This window comes from Artibeus jamaicensis, unplaced genomic scaffold (assembly GCF_021234435.1).
Source record: "Artibeus jamaicensis isolate MK-2021 breed Jamaican fruit bat unplaced genomic scaffold, CSHL_Jam_final contig_233, whole genome shotgun sequence".
In the NCBI taxonomy this organism is placed as follows: domain Eukaryota; kingdom Metazoa; phylum Chordata; class Mammalia; order Chiroptera; family Phyllostomidae; genus Artibeus; species Artibeus jamaicensis.
The window spans coordinates 35,660,189-35,684,984 of record NW_026521486.1 but is presented as its reverse complement, the minus strand read 5'-3'; the positions used below and the strand labels follow the sequence as shown (position 1 = coordinate 35,684,984).

Here is a 24,796-nt window from a genome sequence, read left to right as displayed (position 1 = left end):
GATTTCTACAAATTGACATTAGCTGTGCATATATTACAATGAAACATTTCTCTCATTTTAGGTATTACTGAGTTTTCTGTGGGGAAATTTAGGTACTTCAAGCTCAGCAACCCCTTTCCAGAAGAAGCTGTTTTGCGTAATATTTCCAGCAATGTGACTTTTCTTATTTTCCAAATACATTCACAGTATCAGAATACAACAATTTCTTTTTCCAAGGTGAGTACAAAAAGGATTATTTCTGTGCAAACTTTTCCATGTTTGGGGGCCGTGCATTTTAGCATAAGCATTAGAATTTGATGCTTCTTTCTGTTTAACTTATATCTTACATTTTTTAAAAATTAAGTTTGATTTCTTTTAAGTTAGTGATTCAGACTGGCTAAGAGGTAGCATCTCAGGCCTTATCTGAGTGTGGTGGTGACATGCGGCGTAAAGGGAGGTGACGGGAGTGCCCGTTCCGGGTGGGGGACGAGCTGTGTCACATGTTTCCTGTCTGAATGTAGTTAGAGCTTTTCTCATGATTTCCCACTTTTTATTACTTTACCAGGTCCTTAATGATTTTTATGTGAGAATACATTTTAATGAATTTTCATTTTTGTTCAGCCATTCGGTGTGAAGTTTACTAAGACCTGTACATTTAATAAGACCCTTTAGGGTCAACTTTATTCTTTGGCGTCTCATGGGAACAAAAGAATCCTAACACGGGTTCATCTTGTCCAGTGGCGGGCTTCTGGCAGCATGTAGGACTCATACAGAAGTCATCGCTAACCCCCAACCTCAACCTCAGACCTGGGAAGTTTTCAGATGCCTTGGATTAGCCTAAGTTATTAAAAACTTGCCATTTAGTTTACCCTTTTACGAATCTATTTCTGTTTGGCCTATATGACCCATTAGACAAATAAATTCCACTCTGTATGATGGTGTATTTCTTTTTATTCATCCTAAGCCTATCTTCTAATAATTGTCTGGAATTTGCTAAACAAAGCTCTCTTAGTCCAATTCACATATATTTTATAGGTATTGGTCATATTATCTTCCAAACTAAGTATTCTGTATTTTTTTTATTAGGACATACTGCTCCTGTCATAAAGGGTTTGAAAGTGTATACATTTTGTGGTAGTTTAATAGATGAGAAATGGAAGTGTTCAATCAAGGAAAACAGGAAGGAATCAATTGTTAATTGCAAGAGATAACAGCATCTATGACCCATACAGAAACTAAAACATGTTAAATTTCATAACTTTCTTAGAGGAAAACCATGCCAGTTACTCGGGAAAAGACAAGTTTTTCCCTGGGACTGTATTCAAAAGGAAACTTCCTACTCAGGCCCTTACATAGGAGACATAATAAAATGGCACATACATAATTTCCTTCTTAAGAACATGACAGCACAGACAACATTTGAAGGAAGAGAAAGGGTAGAGGAAAAAAAGCATTTAAATTTATTGCATACCTACATGTACTAGGCTGGTGGTTCTTAGCTCCTGGGGCCGTAGACTTTGAATCCACTGAAATCTATGGACTCTCTCTGGCAAAATGTGTAGGTACATCTGTATGATTGATTTCATGGAGACCTCTGGAAACTCTCTGGGCCTCTGAGGCTTCTAGTTAGAAACCCCAGTGTCTGTCTGGTTTGCCATATAATTCATTTAATTCTCACAGCTGCTCAACAAAGTAGTTACAATGCCTGTTTTTACCTCTGAGGAAACAGAGCTTGAATAAAGAGATGTCAACATACCTAATGTGACAAAAGGCTTGGGTGAACAACACCTTGGGCCTCAATTTTCATGCAGAAGGAGTCTTAGTTATCTTTAATTATCATACTGTTTCTTCATTGTGCTGCTTTCCTTAGTTCTCACTGTGTCTCTGCTACCAAGATGATAAGCAGGACTGCTGTAGCTCTAGCAGTGGGTGGGTCTGTGTGAAGAGAACTGTTTCTGTTTCCTGTGCCCTTCCTGATAACTGTGGCCCTTTGGATTTTTAGGGTCATCGTGGTTGGATCATTGGAACTGTTTGCCCTATAATTTGTCAATTAGTATTTGGGTCATTCTCCCTTATGCTTGTCAAATTGAAACCCATCTGTTGCTTATGGAAAACGCAATCTGCAAGGCATTCTGCACTTACAGGAAAACCTGTCAAGGAAACATTTGCCAGTCACAATCCTCCAGCTCAGTTTTAGCTAAAAATAGGACCTGCTAGTGTTTTACGAACTTCCTGACCTCCTGGCCCATCGTGCCCTGTCTCTGCATTGCTGTTTTTAATGTTCTGTGGAGCTCGGTCTTGCCCTGAATCCCTCAGGAACAGTATTCCGCAGCCTATGAGTCATTGCACCCCCCAGTCCATGGGGCGTTTTCTCCTGAATAAAGGACATCAGACTCATTATGGAATTCTTTGTGTTTCAACAGTAGTCTTAATACCTGACATAGTAAATCTTAATTTTGGGAACTGAAAAGCTTGGAAATTTTATCGCATCTGATCAAACAACATGTATTTTTAACAGTTCCTTCATGTGTCTGTGTGGACACATTCACGTAGAGGTGAAAAAATTATTTAATTTTCTAAAGGTCTGTTTTTATTCCTTTTGCTTTGAGAAAATTTGGGATAGGACACGCATCCTAGATCAGCTCTGGAATTTACATACTTTGCTCAACTCCCTATTCATAAGGACTCTTTTCTCCCTTATTGCAGACTTTCCTTCCCAGTACCTCGGCAAAAGGCACTGACAAAGGGCTGGTTTTCATTCTTAGACCAGAGCAGAGTATGTGCTTTTGGTATATGGAGGCTTTAGACGCTGAACCTGTCCAAAATGTGGCCGTCCCACTCTCCTACTCAGAAAGAGGTAACCTTTGTCTTTGACTCCCATTGCTGTCCAGAATATGGGACTTGTTCACGAAAATTTAGGGAAAGCTGTAATCTTATTAACAGTTTATTGTAAACACAATACCGTTCATCAGGAAGGTTTTAATAGCAAGGGAGCCAGAGAATTAGCACGATGATTGAAAGCACAGGTAGGGACTAGAATACATTTATTCATTCAAAAAACATGGTTGGCCAGGATGGGAATAAAAGGCAGAAAACTGTACTTGAACAACAATTAAATTTTTTAAAAAGGGGTTATATATAAATACTGTGTCCAACAACTATAAAAATTTACCACATTTTAGCCAGTTTCAAAGTGCAGAAACCATACAAAATATATTTTCTAAACATAGTCTAATTAAGCAAAATCAATAATAAAAATTAGAAAATCCCCTCCCCCCCAAAAACATTTACGGAGCGCTAGGGAAAACAGTAACAAAAACACGAGACGTAGCCCGGAACACTTGAGAGGGTTGTTTTAGGCAGAGGAAGGCCCTAAAGAAAAATGGAGTACTTGGAGAATGGCAAATAGTGGTTGTTTCATAGTGTCTCCCACATGCCAGGCACTGTTTCTGGGGGATGCTCACTGCCAAGGAATGAGCATAAGGCCAAGGAGTAGTTAGGAAAGTAAGAGAAGAGGCAGGCGGTTTTGCCTGAAGTAAGGAATGGTAAACAGTACATTGCAGAGAGGTCAGAGGAAGTGACTGACAGTGTCCATTTCAAAGTGCAGTCAGTGGTGGCCTTTAAGGAGAGTCATTTTAGTGCTTCGATGGGGATGAAAACTAGGTTACGGTGATTGAAGAGCTAAGATGAGGCCAGGGTTTAGACTGCCCTGAAAGTTTGATGATAACGAGGAGAGGGAGCAGTAGCTAGTAAAGGAAGAAGAATCTAAAAGGTGACCAGAATCAAAGAAAGGCAGTATTATCTGTAACAAAAGGGTAACTCCCTGATCAAAAACCATGGATTTCAAGCCTCCACGAAGGACAGTGTACGCAGAAAAATGATGAACAATGGAACTTCAATTAAAATACATATCCTTTTCTCCCATATGGTAAATACTCATAAATGGAGTGATGTTCAAACACGTGCACGGGGTGTCTCCATTCCAAGTCTTGCACAGAGTCAGCCACCAGAATTCCTTAGTTTAAGGAAAGTAGGACCTAACTGTGGGAATGATTGGATGAGTCTGTGTAGTTGAGATCTTATCAGTCCTTAACTTGGTTTACTTTGAGTTCTCTCTTATCTCAGGCTCTCCACTTGAGTCCACGGTATACAGTTCTTTGTATGGAGTCGAGCTCATCGCAAATGACTGACTTAAGTTTTGTCTTGCTTAAAGGTCATGAATAGGAGTTCTAGTAAGAAGAGCTGTTTTAGCCATATTATTAATAAAATGAAATACCCACAATTTATGTTGTGTTTAATTATGCATTTAAATACTGTATTGATACATGGTTTTGGAGGTGTTTTGAGATCTTTTACTCTTTTATATACACACAAAGACTTTTCCAGAACTGAGGATGACACTGTCCTCCTCCCTGTTGAAAGAAGCATGTAAAAAGTGGACAGCCCCTTCTCCATTTCTCAGGAGTCCCTTTTTCTTTGACAGTGTTTTTTTTCTCTCCATTCCTGGGTTCTTACACTCTCTTTTGTGGGGTCATAGACCCCCAAATCTAATAAAAACCTATCTAGGAAATGCACACATTCAACATGCAATTTCAGGGCATTCGTGGAGGCCCTGAAACCCATTCTTGGATCTCAGCTTAATAATTTTGTCCCTTCTGACCATTTCAACTCCAGAGCAGAATTTGGCAAACCACAAACTGAGCCAGATCCAGCTCACTGACTGTTCGTAAAGTCTTACTGGAGCACAGCCATGCCTATTTGCTTATGTGTTGTCTCCAGTCATTCTCATGCTCATGAGGGTAGAGTCCAGTAGTTGCCACAGAGACCAGCAGGCCCGAGAAGCTTAAAATAGGCACTGTCTGACCCTTAAGGGAGAAAAGGTTTACTGACTCATGTTCTGGTGCCCTTAACCTCAGTTCATTAGGTTGTATAAAACTAGCAGCTCTGTAATTAACTTTTATATGCAAAGTTCTTGTAAAAGTAGAGTTCAGTTTTCTCAGTATAATTCGAATATATGAAAATTCTTTGTTGAGTGACTTTCTTGTTTTTTATCCAGATCCTGTGCCTGGAGGCTGTAATTTGGAATTTGACTTAGATATTGATCCCAACATTTACCTGGAGTATGATTTCTTCGAAACAACCATCAAATTTGCCCCAGCAAACCTAGGCTATGCGAGGTATGTCTGTCTCTTAAAATTACTTTTAGAACATTCATGACTAGCTCTTCTATAGATTCAGTGAACTCTCTCAGAATTCATTATTCTATTTAGTAAAATTTAATTGTTTAATTTTTTGAATGAAAGTAATTCTTACGTTATAACTAATACTGGAGCTGTCATTTATAGTTAATGTTGCCTCTCCAACCATATGAAGAGCCAAATGTTAAGTCTCTACTACAGACTTACAAATACATCTTAGTGTCTGTAAGGAGTTTAATCATTTTTAAGTATATTTTATTGATTACGCTGTTACCGTTGTACCAATTTTTCCCCCTTTGCCCCCCCGCCACCCAGTAACCCCCCCCCCCCGTTCCTCCAGCAATTCCCTCCCCCTTAACTCACGTCCATGGGTCATGCATATAAGTTCCTTGGCTTCTCCATTTCCTATACTATTCTAACATCCTCTTGTCTATTTTTTACTTAACAATTTTGCTTCTTAATCCCTGCACCCTTTCCACCATGCTCTCCTTCCTCCCTCCCAGTTGATAACCCTCCAGATGATTTCCTATCTATGATTCTGTTACTGTTCTGGTTGTTTGCTTAGGGTTTTTTTGTTTTGTTTTGTTTTGTTTGATTCAGTTGTTGATAGTTGTGAGTTTATTGTCATTTTAATGTTCATAGTTTTGGTCATTTTCTTTTTTTTTTTGAAGTAAGTCCCATGAACATTTCTTGTAATAATGGTTAAGTGATGATGGCTTTACCTTGTCTGGGAAGCACTTTACCTTCCCTTCCATTCTAAATCATAGCTTTGCTGGATGGAGTAATCTAGGTTGCAGGTCGTTGCTTTTCATCACTTTGAATACATCTTGCCAGTTGCTTCTTGCCTGCAAAGTTTCTTTTGAGAAATCAGCTGATAGTCTGTGGGAACTCCATTGTAGGTAACTCTCTCCTTTTCTCTTGCTGCTTTTAAGATTCTCTCTTTATCTTTAACCTTTGGCATTTTAATTATGATGTCTTGGTGTGTGCCTCTTTGGGTCCAACTTGTTTGGGACTCTGTGCTTCCTGGACTTGTGATTTGCCAAATTAGGGAAGTTTTCTTTCACTGTTTTTTGAAGTAAGTTTTCAATTTCTTGCTCTTCCTCTTCTCCTCCTGGTAGCCCCTATGATTTGGATGTGGGCACCTTTGGAGATGTCCCCAGAGGCTTCTTGTACCATCCTCATTTTTTAAAATTCTTGATTTTTTTTTTCTGTTCTGGTTGAATGCATATTTCTTCCTTATGTTCCAAATCATTGATTTGAACCCTGGGTTCGTTCCCCTCACTGTTGGTTCCCTGTGGATTTTTCTTTATTTCACTTAGTGTAACCTTCATTTCTGCCTGGGCCTTTTTTATGCTGTGGCCATGAGTTCTCTGAGCATCTTCATCACCAGTATTTTGAACTCTGCATCTGATAGGTTGGATATCTCCACTTCATTTAGTTCTTTTTGGGGCTTTTGTTCCATTCTTTCATTTGGGCCATTTTTTTGTTATTGTTTCTTAAATTTGGCAGCCTCCCTGAGTTTGTTTCTGTGAATTAGGTAGAGCTGCTTTGATTCCCTGGCTTAGCACACCTGTTAAGTTATAGGAGGCAGAGCCTTAGGTATTCGCCAGAGTGGGACAATCCACTTCACACTTCTGTGGCTCTGTGGGGGGGAGGGCTCAGAGAGAGGACAGTGCCACTGCCTGGCTTCTGGAGCTTTGCCCAGCATTTGTCCCATTTCATCACTTCACCCACTTCCCATATGTGACTGGTGCCCTTCCTGCTGTTGCTCTGGTGGTGAATCCCATGGTCTCAAGTATATATTTCATATATTTCAAGTCCATGTGGGCCCTTTAAATGGACTCTCCTGAAAAACTGGCAGTTTCTTCTGTCACCACCACTGGTTTTTACAGCCAGAAGTTATGGGGCTTTATCTTACAGGCGCTGGAACCCTGGGCTGTGCAGTCTGGCCTGGGGCTGGGACCACTTGCTCCCAGGGTATCCCTCCCGATTTTCATCCACCACCTGTGAATGTGGGCGTGCCCATTCCACCACTTCTGCTGCCTCTCTGCTCCAACTTCACATCCCACCCCTCTTCCTCATCAGGATGAATGTGGCTTCTTTAAATCCTTGGTTGTCGAACCTCCATACAGTTTGGTTTTATAATAGTTCTTTCCGGGTGTCATTTGTTTTGAGGTTTAGTTGTCATTCTCCTTGTGGTTGCACAAGGAGGTAAAGCATGTCTACCTGTGCCTCCATCTTGACTAGAAGCCCTGTGAAGAGTTTTAAATACAGAAAGCATTTTGGAGCCATGAAACCCACTTTTTTTGGTAAGGATTTTATTATTTTAATTAAAACTCTGCTTTAGTTTTCACTTTAATAATGGTAGCTGCCATTCGAGCAATAGTTGAATGGCCTCTGTGCATCACCCACAGTGCTGAGTGCTCTATGTCGTCATTTAATTCTAAAAATTGTAGTAAGTGGCAGTTGTTCTTATTTTACAGAGTGGCTCCCTAAGAGTCATTAAGATTAAGTGACTTGCCTACTTACAGTTAACAAATGGCAGAGCTGGCACTTGACTCTAGACCTGACTGCTGACGTTGACGTCTGGTTATTTCGCCATACTGCCTGTCAGCAAGTCGTCATTCTTCAGAATGCCAAAACTGGATCTGTTGTTCCAGGAGTTTGAAATTTGAGCTTTTGGTTCCTTTTATAAATGGTCATCCCCCACAAGGGGTTCATGTTCAATTTTGTTGCTTGACTTTAGAGGCACAGAATCTCCGCCATGTGACATCAGGACGGGACAGGACACTAGGTGGAGATTGCAGTATGACGTCTATCAGTATTTTCTGCCTGAGAATGACCTCACCGAGGAGGCGTTGCTGACGCATCTGCAGAGGATGGCCGAAGTGCCTCACGTGACAGCAAACGCTATTAAGGTAAACAGTCCGATTCTCTTGATTTGAGGGGCCGGATCACAACACCTTTGTGTGAGTCTGAGTCCAGGAGAAGTTACCAGGAGCTTATTATTTTACTCTTCGCATGGTCTTTCTGGGATTTTCACTTTATCCTCTTTATTTTGTTACCATCTTGGGAGGCTTTGCCAGTGATACCTCAAAGTAATGTTGGCCTTTTAAGGAGATGCATGGAAATTATGTTACATTTTAGTTGCAGCCACATACATGCCCTGGTAATTCTGGTACATGGATGGGAGTGGGTGGTAATTTTCTATGTACTCCTATACCTATTAGATTAAAACTTTTGGCAAATATAAAGGTTATAGCATTGTGAGGAAAAAAAACTATTTGAGGATGTACTTGTTGGCTCGGCATTACTATTTAAGCCCAAACTCCAAGTCTCTAACTTGGAGAAAAAATTTCCCTGAGCTTTTGGACCTCCATTCTTGCTACTCCACGCATGAGGCATGGACCAGAAGGATTGGCATCACCTGGGAGTTTCTTAGCATTGCAGACTCTTGGGTTTCACTCCACAGTGAAAAAAGACTGCCACAGTCGTAATTTGCATTTTACAAGACCCCCCATGTGATTGCTGTGCACATTAAAATTTCAGGTTCAGGGCAGGATTTTATGTCTTAAAAGGTGCTTGATAGCAGTTTAATATACGAGGTCATTCCTAGTCTCACGGTTGATGGATAGTGTTTTTTTAGACTACTCTGATTCTCCCTGGAAGGTTGAGAGATTGCCAGATTATACAGAAAGAAGTAATTGAAACAGGGTTTGTGTGGTTAGCCTAGGAGGTCAGTCTACTGTGGAACAAGATCTCATTTTGTTGCTTTGTTGCCTGGGATGTCTTTGCCCCGTGCTGAGAGGGAGCCTTGGATGAGAAAACTGATTGTGCTTAGTCACAAATTGGGAAAAGTGTATAGTTTACCTTTTAAACTAAAAAGTTTTGAAGACCATGTTTATTCTTACAAAGAATACAAGAACTCACAGAACAGGGCCTTCTTAGGTTACTTTTTAACTTTTAGTTAAGAGAATATTGTGTGCCAGAATTCAAGGAAGCTCCCAGTGAGTGATTGGTGAGGACAGGTCGGAAAGACTCTGGAACCTGTTTGAGGAGGCTCACACTTGCCAGCTTTGGGACAATTCACTGGACAAAAAGCAAATGATTAATTATAGTCTTGAATTAATGAAAACAAGTTTGTACTGATAGAAAAAGAAAAAAAAAAGCTTGCTACCCTTGGAAGAGATTCTTAGACCAAATAATTCTTAAAATTTATATAGGGAAGGAGCAACTATAATTCATTCTCAGTTTATGAGAGAAAGCTCAGAATATTGCCAACTAGTAAGTGTAGAAGGAATAGAAAATCAGTATTTTGTGACCCTCAATGAAATAATTCAGGCAAGGGTCATTAGGTGTAAGATTGTCGAGGGACAGGTTATTGCCACCATGCCTAATTGGCACCTGCAGATTGCCCTGGCCAGTGGGGCTCAGTTGCTTGGGCGTTGTCTCGCGAAGTGAAAGGTCGTGAGTTCCATTCCTGGTCAGGGCACGTGCCTGGATTGTGCGTTCTGTCCCCAGTCAGACCTTGTACAAGAGGCAGCTGATTGATGGTTCTCTCCCTCTCTTCCACCCCCAGTCTCATCCTATGTGTAAAGGGAAAACAGTTTTTAGAGTGGAATGATCTGATTGTTTCCTCTTTACCCACGTGGTCAGCATAGCTTCACTGACGGCGGGTCCACCTGCACCGTGTGCTCACACGAATGCAGGCTGACCTCTCACCATTACCATCACCTGTGGAACAGTCTAACAAAACGTGTTTAACCCGGATTCATTCCTTGGAGTTCCTGTTTACAGGAACCAGTGGGGGGTAAAAGTACAAGTGGCACACCATGAGCACAATCTGAAAAACGCAGATTGTGGGCTACTCTACAGAGTGCCCTTAATCTCTGCAAAAGTCATTGGGTGAGTGGGAGTGGGGTAGTGGGAAGGACTTCTGGATTACAGAGATGAGTGCTGTGCATGAAACTTGGCTGCATCTTGGGTAAAGGGGAGAAAAGCTATAAAAATGTTTGTAAAAAATCTGAATAGGGACCTTGTGTCACGTAAGAAATGATTAGTTTTCATAGGAGAGCTAAGGTATCATGGGCATGTAGGTGAATATACTTCATATATCATGTTGTGCTACTCAAATGGTGGTAGAGGAATTGGTGGCATAGCATTGGTATCACCAGAGAAATTGGTAGAAGAGCAGAAAGTCAGGTGCCTCCTCTGACCAACAGATTCAGAATCTGAATTTTAACAAACTGTCCATGATTCCTGGGCACGTTAATTTTGAGAAACGCTGCTTTACGACATGCATGCTGAGGTATAATATTTAGAAGGGGAAGGTCATGGTATCTGTAACTTACTTTGAAACGGTTCAGCAGGAAAAAATAGAGGGGAGGAGGAGGAGGAGGGAGGGATAGAATAGCAAATATGGCAAAACAGTAACAGTGGTTAAATCTAAGTGGTGGTGTGTAGTTTATTCATTGTATTGTTATTTCACTATTTCTGTAAGGGAAGTTGCATAATAATAATCCAGATGTGATGTATTGTTGGTGCAAAAACTTGAGTGAATAGGAGGTACATTTTGTTGAACTTGACCAAATACTTTGCCCAGGAAACATTTATGAAGACTAAACAATATTTTTAAACAGTGGAAGTCCTCTAAGAGTCTCTCAATTGTTTATTCCAGAAAACATAATGTTTAATTTTCTCACTTATATTATTAGGAACATAACTATGTATTATGATTACATGTGGTTTTTGTTTCTTCTGTTACACGTATTACCTATTTAAAAAATGACCTTTAAAAAGGAATTTTTGAAGTGAAGGAATACAACTACATGTACTGTTTTCTTATTTCAGGGCCTGTTAAACAAAAATAAGTGGGTGCCGTCTGTGAGGTATTAACACACTCTGTCAGCTCTGTGACTAGTAGTATGGCTGACATTTGTTGAGCACTTACCTCGTGCTGGGCATTGTGCTAAGTGCTGAGGGAAGGCTAGTGAGCAAGATAAATATGGTTCCCGCCCCTCTTGCTGTTCATAATCTAGCCGATGAGAAAAAATTATTTTTTGCTTTGTTCTAACTAGCCTGTACATGGAGTTTAGATCTCATTTTACTTAGTTACTAACATTTAACACTATGCAAAGCTTTGGAAACATTTGGGTAAGAGCTCGTTTATAGTGGTGCATACAAACTGTGTAGAATGCAAAATAGGTTGGTGTATATTTTAAACAAGAATTATATTTTAATTTTAAAATTTAATGATCACATGTAAGTAGATGATAACAGAACAGCCTTTTTAAAAAAAAGTCTAAACACTAATCATGCACTATTTTGGCTTCAGGTGGTTACTCTGACAGCTAATGATAAGACAAGTGTTTCCTTCTCCTCCCTCCGGGGACAAGGCGTCATTTATAATGTCATTGTTTGGGACCCGGTTCTCAATACGTCTGCTGCGTATGTTCCTGCTCACACATATGCTTGCAGCTTTGAGGCGATGGAGGGCAGTTGTTCTTCTCTTGGTGAGTATTGGATTTAAACGTGCCAAGTTCTTCTTTGGCTTTGCAGATCTCTATCTTAAGAATATTAAGAGGTGCTTTTGTATAGTATTCATTCCCTCATTCATTCATTCATTCCTTCTACAAATGCCGTCGAAGCCCTTACACTACCTCACTCTCCGCTCTCAGCACTGGGGCATAGCAATTAATAAAACAGACAAAATACTTGCCATCCTGGAGCTTATGTTTTAGTGGGGGAGATAAGATAGACGGGGAAATTTGTGACATAACACAAAAGAAAGTGATGATTGCTAAGAAGCACCAATGAAGTAGAAAAGGGACAACAAGCGGCTGTGAGAGAAGTCGAGATAGCGTGCCCAGGGGAGTCCTTGCTGGGAAAGTAGTATTTGAGTACAGACCCAGAGTGAGGCAGGGAGCCATGCATCCGGGGGTGCCTGCCAGGTAGAGGGAGCCACAGATGCCGCGTCCCTCATCTTGGAGCTCCTGGTGTGGTAAAGAGCTGTAGTGAGAGCAGTGGCTGGAGGAGGCTGCGAGTTTCCTGGGCAGACAGCTCCTGTCATAATGCATAGTCTTTATTTGGCGTGAAATCGAAAGGCATTGGAGGGTTTGAGCAAATAGCGCCGTGATTGGACTCATATTTTAATGGGATCACTCTGGCTGCTTTTTAAAGAAAAGTCGGGGCAAGAGCAAAAAACAGATTGATTAGCAGGCCATTGTAATAATCCAGAGGAGAGATATCAGTGCTTGTTTAGGTACAATGATGGCAGCAGAGGTGTGACAAGATCATTCTGTGTGTCCTTAACATTTTATTTTGAAATATATAGTTTCATGGAAAAGTTGCAAAAATAGCTATACAAATTTTTGCATAATCTTCATCCAGATTCCTCAAATGCTAGTTAACATGTGCTGCTTGCTTTTTGTTCTATTTATAGTTCTATACAGTACTTTTCTTTAAAGAAGAGCTTTCTCTCATCAACTGGGGATGCATTATAGTTCCTTTTTTAAAAAAAGCAGGCTAAATTCCTTCCCTTCATCAATTCCCAACCACAGGACTTAAAATAAGCAGACTGTGTCATTATCTTTCATTTCATCTTTCTTTTGGGTTCTTCATTCTCAGAAAAGCTGATATGTAGGTGTGTATTATGCCCTACAAATTCTGCTCTTCTATCTCGTATTTCTTATTTAAATGTAGGTCTTTTGTGATGTCTCCATCTGAGCACTTGTGAGTATCTTGTATGTTTTGATTGGTGCTGGGTTTGTAACGTTTTTTACATGAGTTTTGTACAGGCGTTTTGTTTGCGTTTTATTATTTATTTATTTTAGAGAGAAGGGAAGGGAGGGAGAAAGAGGGAGAGAAACATCAATGTATGGTTGCCTCTCATACGCCCCCTACTGGGGACCTGGCCCGTAACCCAGACATGTGCCCTGACTGGGAATCAAACCAGTGACTCTTTGGTTTGCAGGCCAGCACTCAATCCACTGGGCCACATCAGCCAGGGCAGAACTTGTATCCTTTAGCATCATGAAGCATGTTATGATTTATTGTTGATGCACTTTTCTATTTTCTCAGTGCTACTTTTTTTTTCCCAAAGCAATATTACAGTTTTTTTGTTATGGAAAACTTAAATTAACTTCCATGTACCATTATTCAGCCTAAACAGTTCTGATTCATAGACATTATCTTGTTTTACCAATACACTCACCTGTGTCTCTGCCTCCCCAGCTCCTTTATCACTGGATTCTTCGAGAGCAAATCACTGAATGATCATTTTGCTCACAGAATTTCAGCATGCAAATTTTAAGATAAATGCTCTGTTTAAAAACTATAGCCACCATATCATTAACACAAGTTTCCATTAAAAATAGTGAAGATAATTCCTTAGTGGTTTTAAATTAATAGCTGATGTTGACATTTCCCCAGTCATCCCAGTTGCTTTTCACAGTTTTTTGTTTGCAAACAAATCAGGTTTCAGATGAGGGCTGAACATTTGATTTAGTTAATGTGTCTCTCAAATCTGTTTTAATCCACTCCTTCCACCTCCCTCCCTCCTTTTTTTCTTGTGGTTTATTTGTGAAGAAGCAGAATTGTTTGTTTTAAGTACACTTTCTCTCCTCCTTCCCCACTTCCTTCCCGCCTCCTCCACCAAGAATATGTTACATGTTTCTGTCAGGAAGCACATGCCATTTCATTTCTCCTGTTCATACTAGCAGCCATTGCCTGTGTACAATAGTTTATTGACCAGGGGGCAAGGGTACTTTTTTTTTTTAATATTTTATTTATTTATCTTCGGAAGGAGAGAGGGAGAGAAACATCAATGTATGGTTGCCTTTCATCCCTCGCTGTTCAACATGATACTTTAAACTAAATCACACGTGTACAAAATGCATTATTGCCAGGTGACTTTGCTTTTTTCATGAAGCTCTGTTCTATTAACTAAATGCAAAGTATCAAATTACATATGTTATCCACTAACTCTTCTTAATTTTTAGGAAGAGCATCTACCAAAGTGTTTTTCACTCTTTTTGCCCTGCTTGGTTTCTTCATTTGTTTCTTCGGACACAGATTTTGGAAAACAGGTATTATGTCTGATGTAGTTGCTACTTATATGCCTTGTGGTCTTTTTTCTTAAATACTGTGGGGGAATTTATGACCTGTAATTTATCTCCACTGTCTTCATAGATTTGTGGCTGTGTTGTTTTAGGAAAGATTCTGAGTTGATTTGCACTTTTCTCTTTTCTGAATAATGAGTGTAACCTTCTCTTGTTAAAAGGGGAATGACATTTCATTTGTGCAGCAAACTTCTTCCATTGCTAGACTGGCTAGTTGGCTCAAGATAACAGGTTAGAACTCAGGACGTCAGCGTGAAGAAAAGGATGTGTGAGTTTAGGTGATGGTGACTGACATGCTTTCATATCAGTCAGGCTGGGCCTCCACGTACAGTGAGATTGAAATGCCTGCTTGGTCCTGGGAGGTGCCGACAGCGGACAGGAACCCCGCCGTCTGCTCAGTGACACCCGGTGCCGGGAGGAGAGTGTAAATTATGCTCATTGGATGGATTGGAATTCTTTGGGTTGCCTTTTATGTAACTAATGTTTGCAGTTACTAAAAAAATTCCTTATTCATTAACAGGGAGTATACATGCAGCGTCACGGGGACAGTGAACATAGTCCTGATCTCATAAACCTCTTCCAACTTGCCTAACTGCACTGTTCAGAACGCAGTTCCTTCCCCTCCATCACTGTATCTTTTTCCTTGATTGAGGGAGACTCTTGTGAAGAATGTCCAGCTCCTCAAAGTGTAGAATGCTTCTGTAACAGAATTCAATTGCTAACTGTATGCAAGGTGCCAAAGATATCACTAGGTATTTTAATGGATGGAGACAATAGTTGGTTGTTCATCCTAAACAGGAGAAGTTAAGTTTAAAGAAGACAGAAAAGCTACATTTCTCTTTGGAATATATGGCTTTTTTTTTACCTTTTAAATTTTAGTTTTGCTAATCTAACAAGTTGAAATTCGGTGTACAATTTCAGACCATACACAATGAGAAAAATAATATTCTTGCTTTAAGAAGGAAGTATAAATATATTAAAACGAGCTCAGAAATTAACAACTGAGCAATTGAAATTGACCTATATATAAGAAGGTATATTCTGTGGTTAATACTTTAATATTATACCCATTTAATAGTAATATTTACTACCAATGAGTTCTGAATTTTTTCTCTTTTAGATAATAATTTTTCTCTGAATGCCTAAAGTGTAAGCATGAACTTGTACATTAGATATATAAGTTACATTGTCAAAAGTATACCTAACCTTAAACATGTTTTTTTCTTTTCCTGGTGGTTTGCTACTAGAATTATTCTTCATAGGCTTTATCTTCGTGGGATTCTTCTTTTATATACTGATTACAAGACTGACACCTATTAGGTATGATGGTAAGTAAAAACAATATAGTTTAGTTGGGTGTGCAAGAAGATGCTATGTTTACACTCCACCTTTGCTTCTACAGTTTGGCCAGTGTTGTGTGTGACATGCTGTTATGTGTGTAAAATAATATAAAACCTGTGTTCTAAATGACTTTCCTAAACTCATTCAGACCTTCTCTTTCAAGTTTTTGGTAATAGGTAAATTAGTTCTTTGGGAAATGAAGGCCATGTGGATTATAAATCTGTGTTCCAGCTATGTCGTATTCAGTGTATTGAAATGTGAGATTTATTAGAGTCAAAATGTTAAGATTTTCTGTACCTTAAAACTAAGACAAATCCTCCTTCCTGTCACATTAACAGAATGCTTGTCACCCCTTCTTCTTCAGCTCCAAATTATAGGTGGTGCCAGGCCATGCCTGTCACTGGGTCTGGAAGGTTTAGCTCCCCCTGCGAGTGTTCACCTCTCAGACTGGCCCCTCCCTAGGCAGAGCCCGTACTGGTTTCTTAGCAGCCAACCTTCTGTTGGTGTTTGACCAGAAGAGAGGCCAAGGGTGGCTCTGGGAATGGTGTATTGTGTCTAAAGCACACAGCAGGAAAAGCTAAACAGTTCATCTCTCTGTGTTCAGTTCGTCTGATTCTGACAGCAGTCGCTGGAAGCATCGGTGGGATTTTCTTGGTAGCTGCTTGGTGGCGATTTGGAATCCTCATGCTGTGCATGCTGTGTGTTGGACTAGTGCTGGGCTTCCTCATCTCCGCAGTGACTTTCTTCACTCCATTGGGTAAGGGATGCGTCACTGACGTCGTAGGTGTTCAGTTCCTTGTTCGAAAGGTCTTGCTTGGGCTCTCTGGGTACAAATACTACTGCCTCGTCGGGGGTTTGGAAATTTGCACTTGATGATGCGGCATGGTGGGGGGGGGCCAGCACAAACAAGAATCCGTTTCCTCAGAGGCACCTGTACTGCGTGCCTTGTGACGTGTCTTTAGGGGTAGCCGCGTACCTCTTTGTTGTGGTAAGGCATGTGTCTGCCTGTGTTTCTGTCAGAGTTAATGGAGGTAAAGGGCATTCTTAATATATGCTAGAACAGTAGTTTTTGTGTTTCATTTTTTTTAAACCTTTGAACTCTTTATTCAAATGACTCTTAATATAGCTCACAGATAAATTTGGTGCTGTTTTGATGGCAGCTGAGTTGGGGAACTTGGTGCTTTGTCCTCAATCTTTTCTTTTACCTGTAACCTCTATTCCTACCCTTTGCCAAACTTTGTGTTCCTGAGATACTCATTTGTAGACATCCTGGGGCAGAACACAGAGTTTTTTTATTTGGTTTTTTTTTTAAGTAATTCAATTTCTATCAATGAAAAAAAAGTTAACTTGTAAGTTAGCTTTCTTTGCATCTGTGCAATAACTTAAATTTCCTGATTGTTGTCAAAAATAGAAAAGAGAATCCACCTTCCAAATTACTCTATTAGGCTATTTCCTTGTGATGATGGTTAGTTCTTATGTTACGATATCAGATTCAAGTTGATGGGAATATTAGATATAAGTATAGGTGTCTGTTGAGCTATCAACTTTCGAGAACACAGGGTATAACAGAGTGCAGTTGGCTCTCCAAAGCTTTTTTTTAAGACCAAAGAGAATTCACAGCTTTTGTGTTTACTGACCAGTAAGAGGCCCTTTTGTTCTAATTTTAACAAACCTATAGCCAGCTTCGTTCCTGCAGGGAGCTCTTTTTACAAATTTTTACTCTTTAATTTGTGTGAATGGAAGTGAAAATTGGTGCAGCCATGATGGAGAATAGTGTGGAGGTTCCCCTCAAAATTAAAAATGGGCCTGTCTTATAACCGAACAATTCCACTTCTGGGTATATATCTGAAGAAACCCAAAACACTGATTCGAAAGGATATATGCACCACTATGCTCATTGCAGTGTTATTTACAATAGCCGAGATACGGAAGCAACTCCAGTGCCCAACAATAGATGGGTGGAGAGGAAGCTCTGGTTATCTATATGTATATTGATGTCGATATATAGATATATAATGGAATATTACGTGGCCATTAAAAAGAATGAAATCTTATTATTTGCAACAGCACAAAGGGACCTAGAGGCTATTGTGCTGAGTGAAATGAGTCAGAGAATGACAAACCCCACATGATTTCACTCACAAGTGGAGTCTGTAGAGCTCCCATTTTGCAGGATACGTGGGTCTCCAGATACAGGGCCACCTGCAGGTGGACTGAATGATGGTGCCAGTGTCCGCATTAAATAATTGTCAGGCTTATATTCTTGCTATTTAAACCTAATTTATAAATAGGAGTCCTAATATGTTCGTCCCAGGTCACTCAAAGTGTGCCACATTTTGGAGAACATTTAGTAGGAGCCGATGAGTGGTTAGCTCCTATCTTGCCTGACGCATTAGGAGATCACATCTTGCAGGGTGCAGTGGCTGGGCAGGAAATGCACAAATGGTAAAAATCTGCTAAAGGGATTTTACTGCTTATATTGGGTGGGAGTTCATACATTTAACTCTGAAAGCCATTTACCTGTATTTTTTACATTGCAACACAAAATTGTGGAATCAAAGAAATTTAGAGCTAGACTGGATGATTTGGAGTTTGGAGATGAAGTGGTTTAATCTTCTCATTTTATGGGTTAGGAAACTGATGCCCAGAAACAGCCAGTGCGAATGGAAGAGCTTGGACCAGTCAGGGCTCTTCTAAGTTATCCTGGTAGTAAATGCAGAGCATTTACATGCTTGATTTCACTCCTACCCTTGTGCCCGCTAGGACACACCCTTCAGAGGTCATTGCTTGATAGTCAAATGAATAACATCAGAATTCATTTCTGATCATCAACACATTCCCTGGTTGTTACATTAAACCTTCTACATATGTCTGTCTGTGTTCAGGTGTTGAGAAAATGAAATTTTTCTTTTTGCTTTTTCAGGAAACCTAACGATATTTAGTAATGATGATGTGTTCTGGGTGACCTTCTCTGGTATAGCTGTTCTCATTCCAGTAGTTTTCATGAGCTGCCTAAGAATGGTAAGTGTTTCACCAAAAGTTAGATTTATTTGTTATATTGTCCTGGGCCTTCAGTTGTTCACTTATTGCATCAGTTTGCATGTTTTATTCACTGGGGAGAGCTTTTGGTGATTAATTTTAGATAGTCTTGTTACTATGAAAGCAGGAAAGTTCTAATCATGATTACCATACAGTGTTTTTATAATCCAGTAGAACAGGTTATCACTGTTAATATGCTGTTAACAGTGGGCACACAGGAGGTAGGACTCCCTGCAATGCAACAGCCTGGTGGATGATGGGCTGTGTCTCCAGAAGAAAGCTTCTTCATCTAATTAAACTTTGTCGTTGAAGTTCTTCCACCAGGAAGGTATTTTTATGTGAGGTAAACTGTGTTTTAAGGACTCACTATGGGTGTCAAAGATTATTTTCAGTTCATCCTTCCAGGTAACCTTTATTCAGCTGTAAGACATGGTCCCTTTTCATGTGCCCCGTGGAAGCAGAAGTGATTCCCTGTGATTGAGGCCAGTGATGAGAGTTAGGAACTCTTCTCGTTCTGCCAGAGGTGAAGCCTAAACTGTCCCACTCTTCCGCAGCTGAACATACTGGCCTGTGGACTCGTTGGCTCCTATTCGGTGGTCTTGGCCGTTGACAGTTACATGTATACAAGCCTTTCTTACATCACTTTGAATGTACTCAAGAGAGCACTCAGCACTCGTTTCCGCAGCACTTTCACAAAGGTGCCCTTTCAAACTAATGGTAAGACTCTACATCCATGAATCAGTGGTCGTCAACTAGGATATTGACCCACCTGTGCTATCAAAAGCACTGGTAATTAGATTAAATGAAGGTTAACTGGGTGGAGAAAAATTAACTGGACACAAGAAAGAAACAAACGCTACACAAATGCTGTAAAGCCCTCTGTTAATAACTTAGGATCACAGAAGCAAGACTTTATTTATTTTAATTTTTTTATAATATATTTTATTGATTATGCCATTACAGTTGTCCCATTTCCTCCCTTCATTCCCCTCCACCCACATTGCCCCCTTTTAGTTAATGTTCAGGTGCTATAAGTTCTTTAGATTCTATATTTCCCCTACTATTCTTGCCCTCCCCCCTATTTTCTACCTACCATCTGTGCTACTTATTTTCTGTACCTTCTCCCCGTCTCCACCTTCCAGTCCCCTGTTGCTAACCCTCCATGTGATCTCCATTTCTGTGGCTCCATTCCTGTTCTAGCTGGCCACTTAGATCACTTTTGTTTTAGGTGTGGTTGTTAATAACTGTGAGTTGGCTGTCCTTTCACTGTTCATATTTTTTATCTTCTTTTTCTTAGATAAGTCCCTTTAACATTTCATATAATAAGGGCTTGGTGATGATGAACTCCTTGAATTTGACCTTATCTGAGAAGTGCTTTATTTGCCCTTCCATTCTAAATGAAAGCTTAGCTGGATAGAGCAATCTTGCATGTAGGTCCTTGCATTTCTTGACTTGGAATACCTCTTTCCGGCCCCTTCTTGCCTGTAAGGTCTCTTTTGAGAAATCAGCTGGCAGTCTGATGGGAAATCCTTTGTAGGTGACTGTCCCCTTATCTCTTGCTGCTTCTAGAATTCTCTTCTTCATTTTAATATTGGGTAATATAATTATGATGTGCCTTGGTGTGTTCCTCTTTGGGGCCACCTTCTTTGGGACTTTCTGAGCTTCCTGGACTTCCTAGAAGTCTTATTTTCTTTGCCAGATTGCGGAAGTTCTCCTTTATTATTTGTTCAAATAAGTTTTCCACTTGTTGCTCTTCTTCTTACCGTTCTGGTACCCCTATAATTCGGATGTTGGAATGTTTAAAGATGTCCTGGAGGTTCCTAAGCTTCTCCTCATTTTTTTGAATTATTGTTCCTACATTCTTTTCTGTTTGGTTCTTTCTTCCTTCTGGTCCACTCCATTGATTTGAGTTCCAGTTTTCTTCCCATCACTATTGGTTCCCTGTGCATTTTGCTTCATTTGACTTAGGGTAGCCTCCATTTTTCATCTAATTTGCAACCAAAATCGACCAGTTCTGTGAGCATCCTGATCAGCACTGTTTTGAACTGTGCATCTGATAGGTGGCTATCTCTTGGTCACTTAAAACTATTGGCTCTGGGACTTTGATTTGTTCTTCCATTTGAGCCATACTTTTTTGGTCTTGTCACACCTCTTATGTTTGAGGGGTGGAGCCTTGGGTTTTCACCAGGGCAGGGCAACCCAGTTGCTGGGTTGAGACGCTGTATGTAGGGGCAGGGTCAGAGAGAGAGAACAGTGGTGCTTGCTCGGCTGGTATTTCAGTCCCGTCCGCTGCTTCCCACAAGCAAATTGTGCCCTTCTGATGCTGGTTTCTGTGTGGGTGGGTTTGTGTATGTTCTATGACCCTGTGGGTTTTTCCAGGGAACTCTCCTGTGAGGCTGGGAGCCTCTCCCAGCACCTCGACCCCTACAAGTGTTTTCACTTGGTGCTTTTAGGCTTTATTTCCTTCCCATTGCTGGAGCCCTGGGTTGCGCAGTCTGTCTCACAGCCCATTTTTTGCAGGTTTACCTGCGCTCGAATGTGTGTCCATGATCAGCCAGCCACCTTGCGTGCCTCACTGGGTCTGCTCATTTCCTCCCCGTGCCTGCCAACTACTGCCTTTTCCTGCCGGGACCCCTCTCTGCCTGCCACACACTCTGCCCCTCTTATTAGTCTGGATGAATGGTTGTCGGACTTCGATACAGTTCAGTTTTCTGTCTGTCCTGGTTGTGTTTTTGCTTCTAAATCTTTGTTGTCCTTAGTTTTGGTTGTGCTAGGAGGCACAGCGTTTCTACCTATGCCTCCATCTTGGCCGGAAGTCAGAAACAAGACTTTAAATTTAGAAGTTCCTAACTTCTAAAAATCTACTAAGTGAACTTTTTAAAGAAATTTCTAAGTCAGGATTAATGGGGTTTACCTGGTCAATCCCAGTTGTGAGAAAAGGGACGAGACTGAAGATGGCCCCTAGCAGGTGAGGGTGCGGTGAGGAACAAGAATGACAGCCCTGTTTTTGAAGTTACTCCCTGCTTCCCTCCTTTAAAAAAGCATTGCAATTTGCTCATTGAAAGTGAAAGTGACTCGTAGTCATTAAGTGTCTCATTTTCTTTGTTGTAAGATTTCTATCCATTAAAGATTTTCCATTAATTTTTTGAAGGAAAAAAGACTACTAACTTAAATGTTCATGAAAATAGTAAGATTTGTTGGTTTCAGAAATGTTAAAACTTGGACAGTGGAAAAGCATGTCTTATAATTGAAAATGTACAAGTATAATCGTGATTATTATGAATATGAAAGACAAATCTTTCCCTGTACTATTCTCAGCCTGCCCTCATTGGGTAAGAGGATGATGGTACATCCCTGACTGGTGTGGCTCAGTGGGTTCGGTGTCGTCCTGTGAACTGAAAGGTCACCTGTTCGATTCCCAGTTTGGGCACATGCCTGGGTTTCAGGCCAGGTCCCCAGATACGGGCATGTGAAAGGTAGCCAATCGGTTTACTGCGTACATCCATGTTTCTCTCTTGCTCTTTCTCTTCGCTCCCTTCCCCTCTCTCTAAAAATAAATAAAATCTTTTTTTAAAAAAGGATGTTGATAGCAGAGACCTTAAAATCCATATGTCTTTTAAGTTTTACATACAAGACAATATTGTGCCAAGCCTTTTACTAGAAGCTCAGTACAATTTGCTGAACCTCTCCACACGTTTCTGTACCCCCTGTATGTGATTGGGGTGAGGACTGGGAAAAAGAGAGCAAGGTGGTGCCCACGGCTCCCTGACGTGCCTCTGCGAGGCAGACCTGGATTGCTGCCCTCCCCGGCCACCCCGCTGTGAAAAAACCCACTGTGCCTGTGGGCACTGCTCAAATATTCGAATGTCAACAATCCAAGCAGCCGGTTTCTTCACAACCTGTCCAGACTTTCAAATGCCTGTAATAGACAATTCCTGTTTTCAAATGTAAGACTGTAGCTTCCTCATTCATTCCTTGCTTTGTAAGTAAGGAAATAACACGTTTGGACAAACTCACTGCAAAGTCTAGTGTTACTAAGAAAGGATGGCATGAATTTAGTCTGTGAAAGGTGACATGTTAGATCTGCTGGGTTTTAAATCACAAAAGTTCAAACTGTGTTTTTCACTGTTTTTTAGACTTTATTATCCTGGCAGTATGGGGTATGCTGGCTGTAAGTGGAATTACGTTACAGATTCGAAGAGAAAGAGGACGACCGGCTTTCCCTCCCCACCCATACAAGTTATGGAAACGAGAGAGGGAGCGCAGAGTAACCAACATCCTGGATCCCAGCTACCACATCCCTCCACTGAGAGACAGGCTGTACGGCCGATTAGCCCAGATCAGAGAGCTCTTCCAGAGGGAACAGCCAGCCGGAGAGAGAACACCCCTGCTTCTGTAGATGCCACCGGGCACGGTCAGTGGGATCCAACAGTACACCCCAGGCACCGCCTCGGCTTGGGTGCTTGCGCCCAGCCTGCTTCAGCCATCTCCAGTCAAGTCTAATGAGAACATAGGCTTCTGTACTGTGTGTGTGGTGTCTTTTCTGATGTGTGGTAGGGCTACGCAAGGAGATTATGGTAATTCTGAGTGAAAAAGATGACCAAAAAATTGGTAGTAGGGAGGCTTTTTCTTATTCCAAAATACTTAAGAAATTACCTTTGGCATACATGAACAACTTACAACTTCCTGAGCAATTCTCTCACCTGAGTCTGTAAACCTGGGGGCAGGAGCACAGAGGGTGATTTGATTTAAGTGTTAGACTGAACTTTTGGCCACTGTTTAGAGGTTTAGGGATTTAATACTGGGGTCTTTGAACTTCAGAGTACAAAAAGAAGGAGAACTAACTTAAAAGCGGTCTGGTCACTTAGTTGTGTCTTTCACAGTATCATATATTACCAAAAGTACTATTCTTTTGCCTATTTTTGTGATAAACATTTACCATATCAATCATTTTAAGTACATAGTTCAGTACTTTTTGTTTTTTGTCTTTTATTGCTTAAAATGGTAATTTAAAAAGCTAAATTATTTCAGTTATTTGAAAGTTAAGTCAAATTTATATAAATAACAGAAATTATCTATGTATGATTTATTTATATTCTAAATAATAGCCTTTTTTTCTTTCAAGACCCTTTAAAATAGTGTTGACAGCTAGTCTCTGACTTAAATCGTATTAGATGATGTATGAATTGTTGTGTTTTTAGGAAAAAATGACTCCTACCTTAATCTGTAGTCCCATTCATAAGGAAATCTTTTAAAAACTTGCATTTTGTAATTCTTCCTGCCAAGTTAGTTATTGTATTGATGTAAAACACTAGTTCAAAAACTGTCTCTTCTGTATGAAGCCTTTATACCATCTGTGTTTTAAAGTGATTAGGAAATCGAAAAATATTCAGGTGTTTAATAGAGCTGTTTTTTGAGTTAGGACCTTGGCATTTTAAGGAGAATGAATCCCTTCAGTTTTGACCCCTTTCTATCCACTAACAAAGTAGCCGGGTGCCCCGGGCTGCTCGCCTGCTCCTTGTCCCTTACCTGTCAGAGCCTCTGCCGCCGGCTCTGGCTTCGACTCGAAGCTGGTGACCCTGACATGTCTGATGGCGGGTGCTTGTGGTCATGTGGGCATTTGTAAGTTAACCACTATATGAAACGATGCTGCTTTTCAGAGTTTTTTCAAAGCACAATAGATTTCTGAAGGTTCAGGTAACAAAATTTTTCAACATTTGCTTTTAAAAGTGTTTTGGAAAGGCTGAAACAAATTGAAAACTAGGAAACGAATTGTTTTGCTTTGAAAAATTAGACACAGGTGTTCATTTACTATTTATTCTGTAATCCACAGTTTATATCATTGCAGTAACACTTAAACTTGAAGGAAAAAAATCTTTGTTATCATTTACTGAAGGATTCTGGCTTCTGCCATATCTTCGTACATTCCAACAAAGTTATGTGGAATATTTGTGAGTTATTTTCTCAACCATCAAAATGCACTGCCAGTGAAGATTGTAAAGAAAAAACACACTTTTATGGAGGGGGATACAAAATGTTAAGAAAGTTTTATGGTAATTTGTGAGTAACAAAGAGCAAGTTTGTACAATTTTTTAATAATAAATTCCTATTTTGAAAAGA

At 40.3% G+C, this 24,796-nt stretch overlaps 1 protein-coding gene across 1 annotated transcript in view; it reads left to right on the top strand.

Annotated features, from left to right (window-relative positions):
* The window catches only part of TM7SF3 (transmembrane 7 superfamily member 3), a 29,766-nt gene extending 4,970 nt beyond the window's left edge, over positions 1-24,796 (top strand). The window contains exons 2-12 of the mRNA XM_037144850.2: positions 62-216; positions 2,686-2,836; positions 5,036-5,156; positions 7,924-8,095; positions 11,512-11,689; positions 14,177-14,263; positions 15,544-15,624; positions 16,242-16,394; positions 18,561-18,658; positions 19,231-19,393; positions 22,813-24,796. Of these exons, the coding sequence (XP_037000745.2) occupies positions 62-216; positions 2,686-2,836; positions 5,036-5,156; positions 7,924-8,095; positions 11,512-11,689; positions 14,177-14,263; positions 15,544-15,624; positions 16,242-16,394; positions 18,561-18,658; positions 19,231-19,393; positions 22,813-23,075 (1,622 nt within the window). The 3' untranslated portion in view covers positions 23,076-24,796. The remainder of the gene's footprint in view (positions 1-61; positions 217-2,685; positions 2,837-5,035; positions 5,157-7,923; positions 8,096-11,511; positions 11,690-14,176; positions 14,264-15,543; positions 15,625-16,241; positions 16,395-18,560; positions 18,659-19,230; positions 19,394-22,812) is intronic.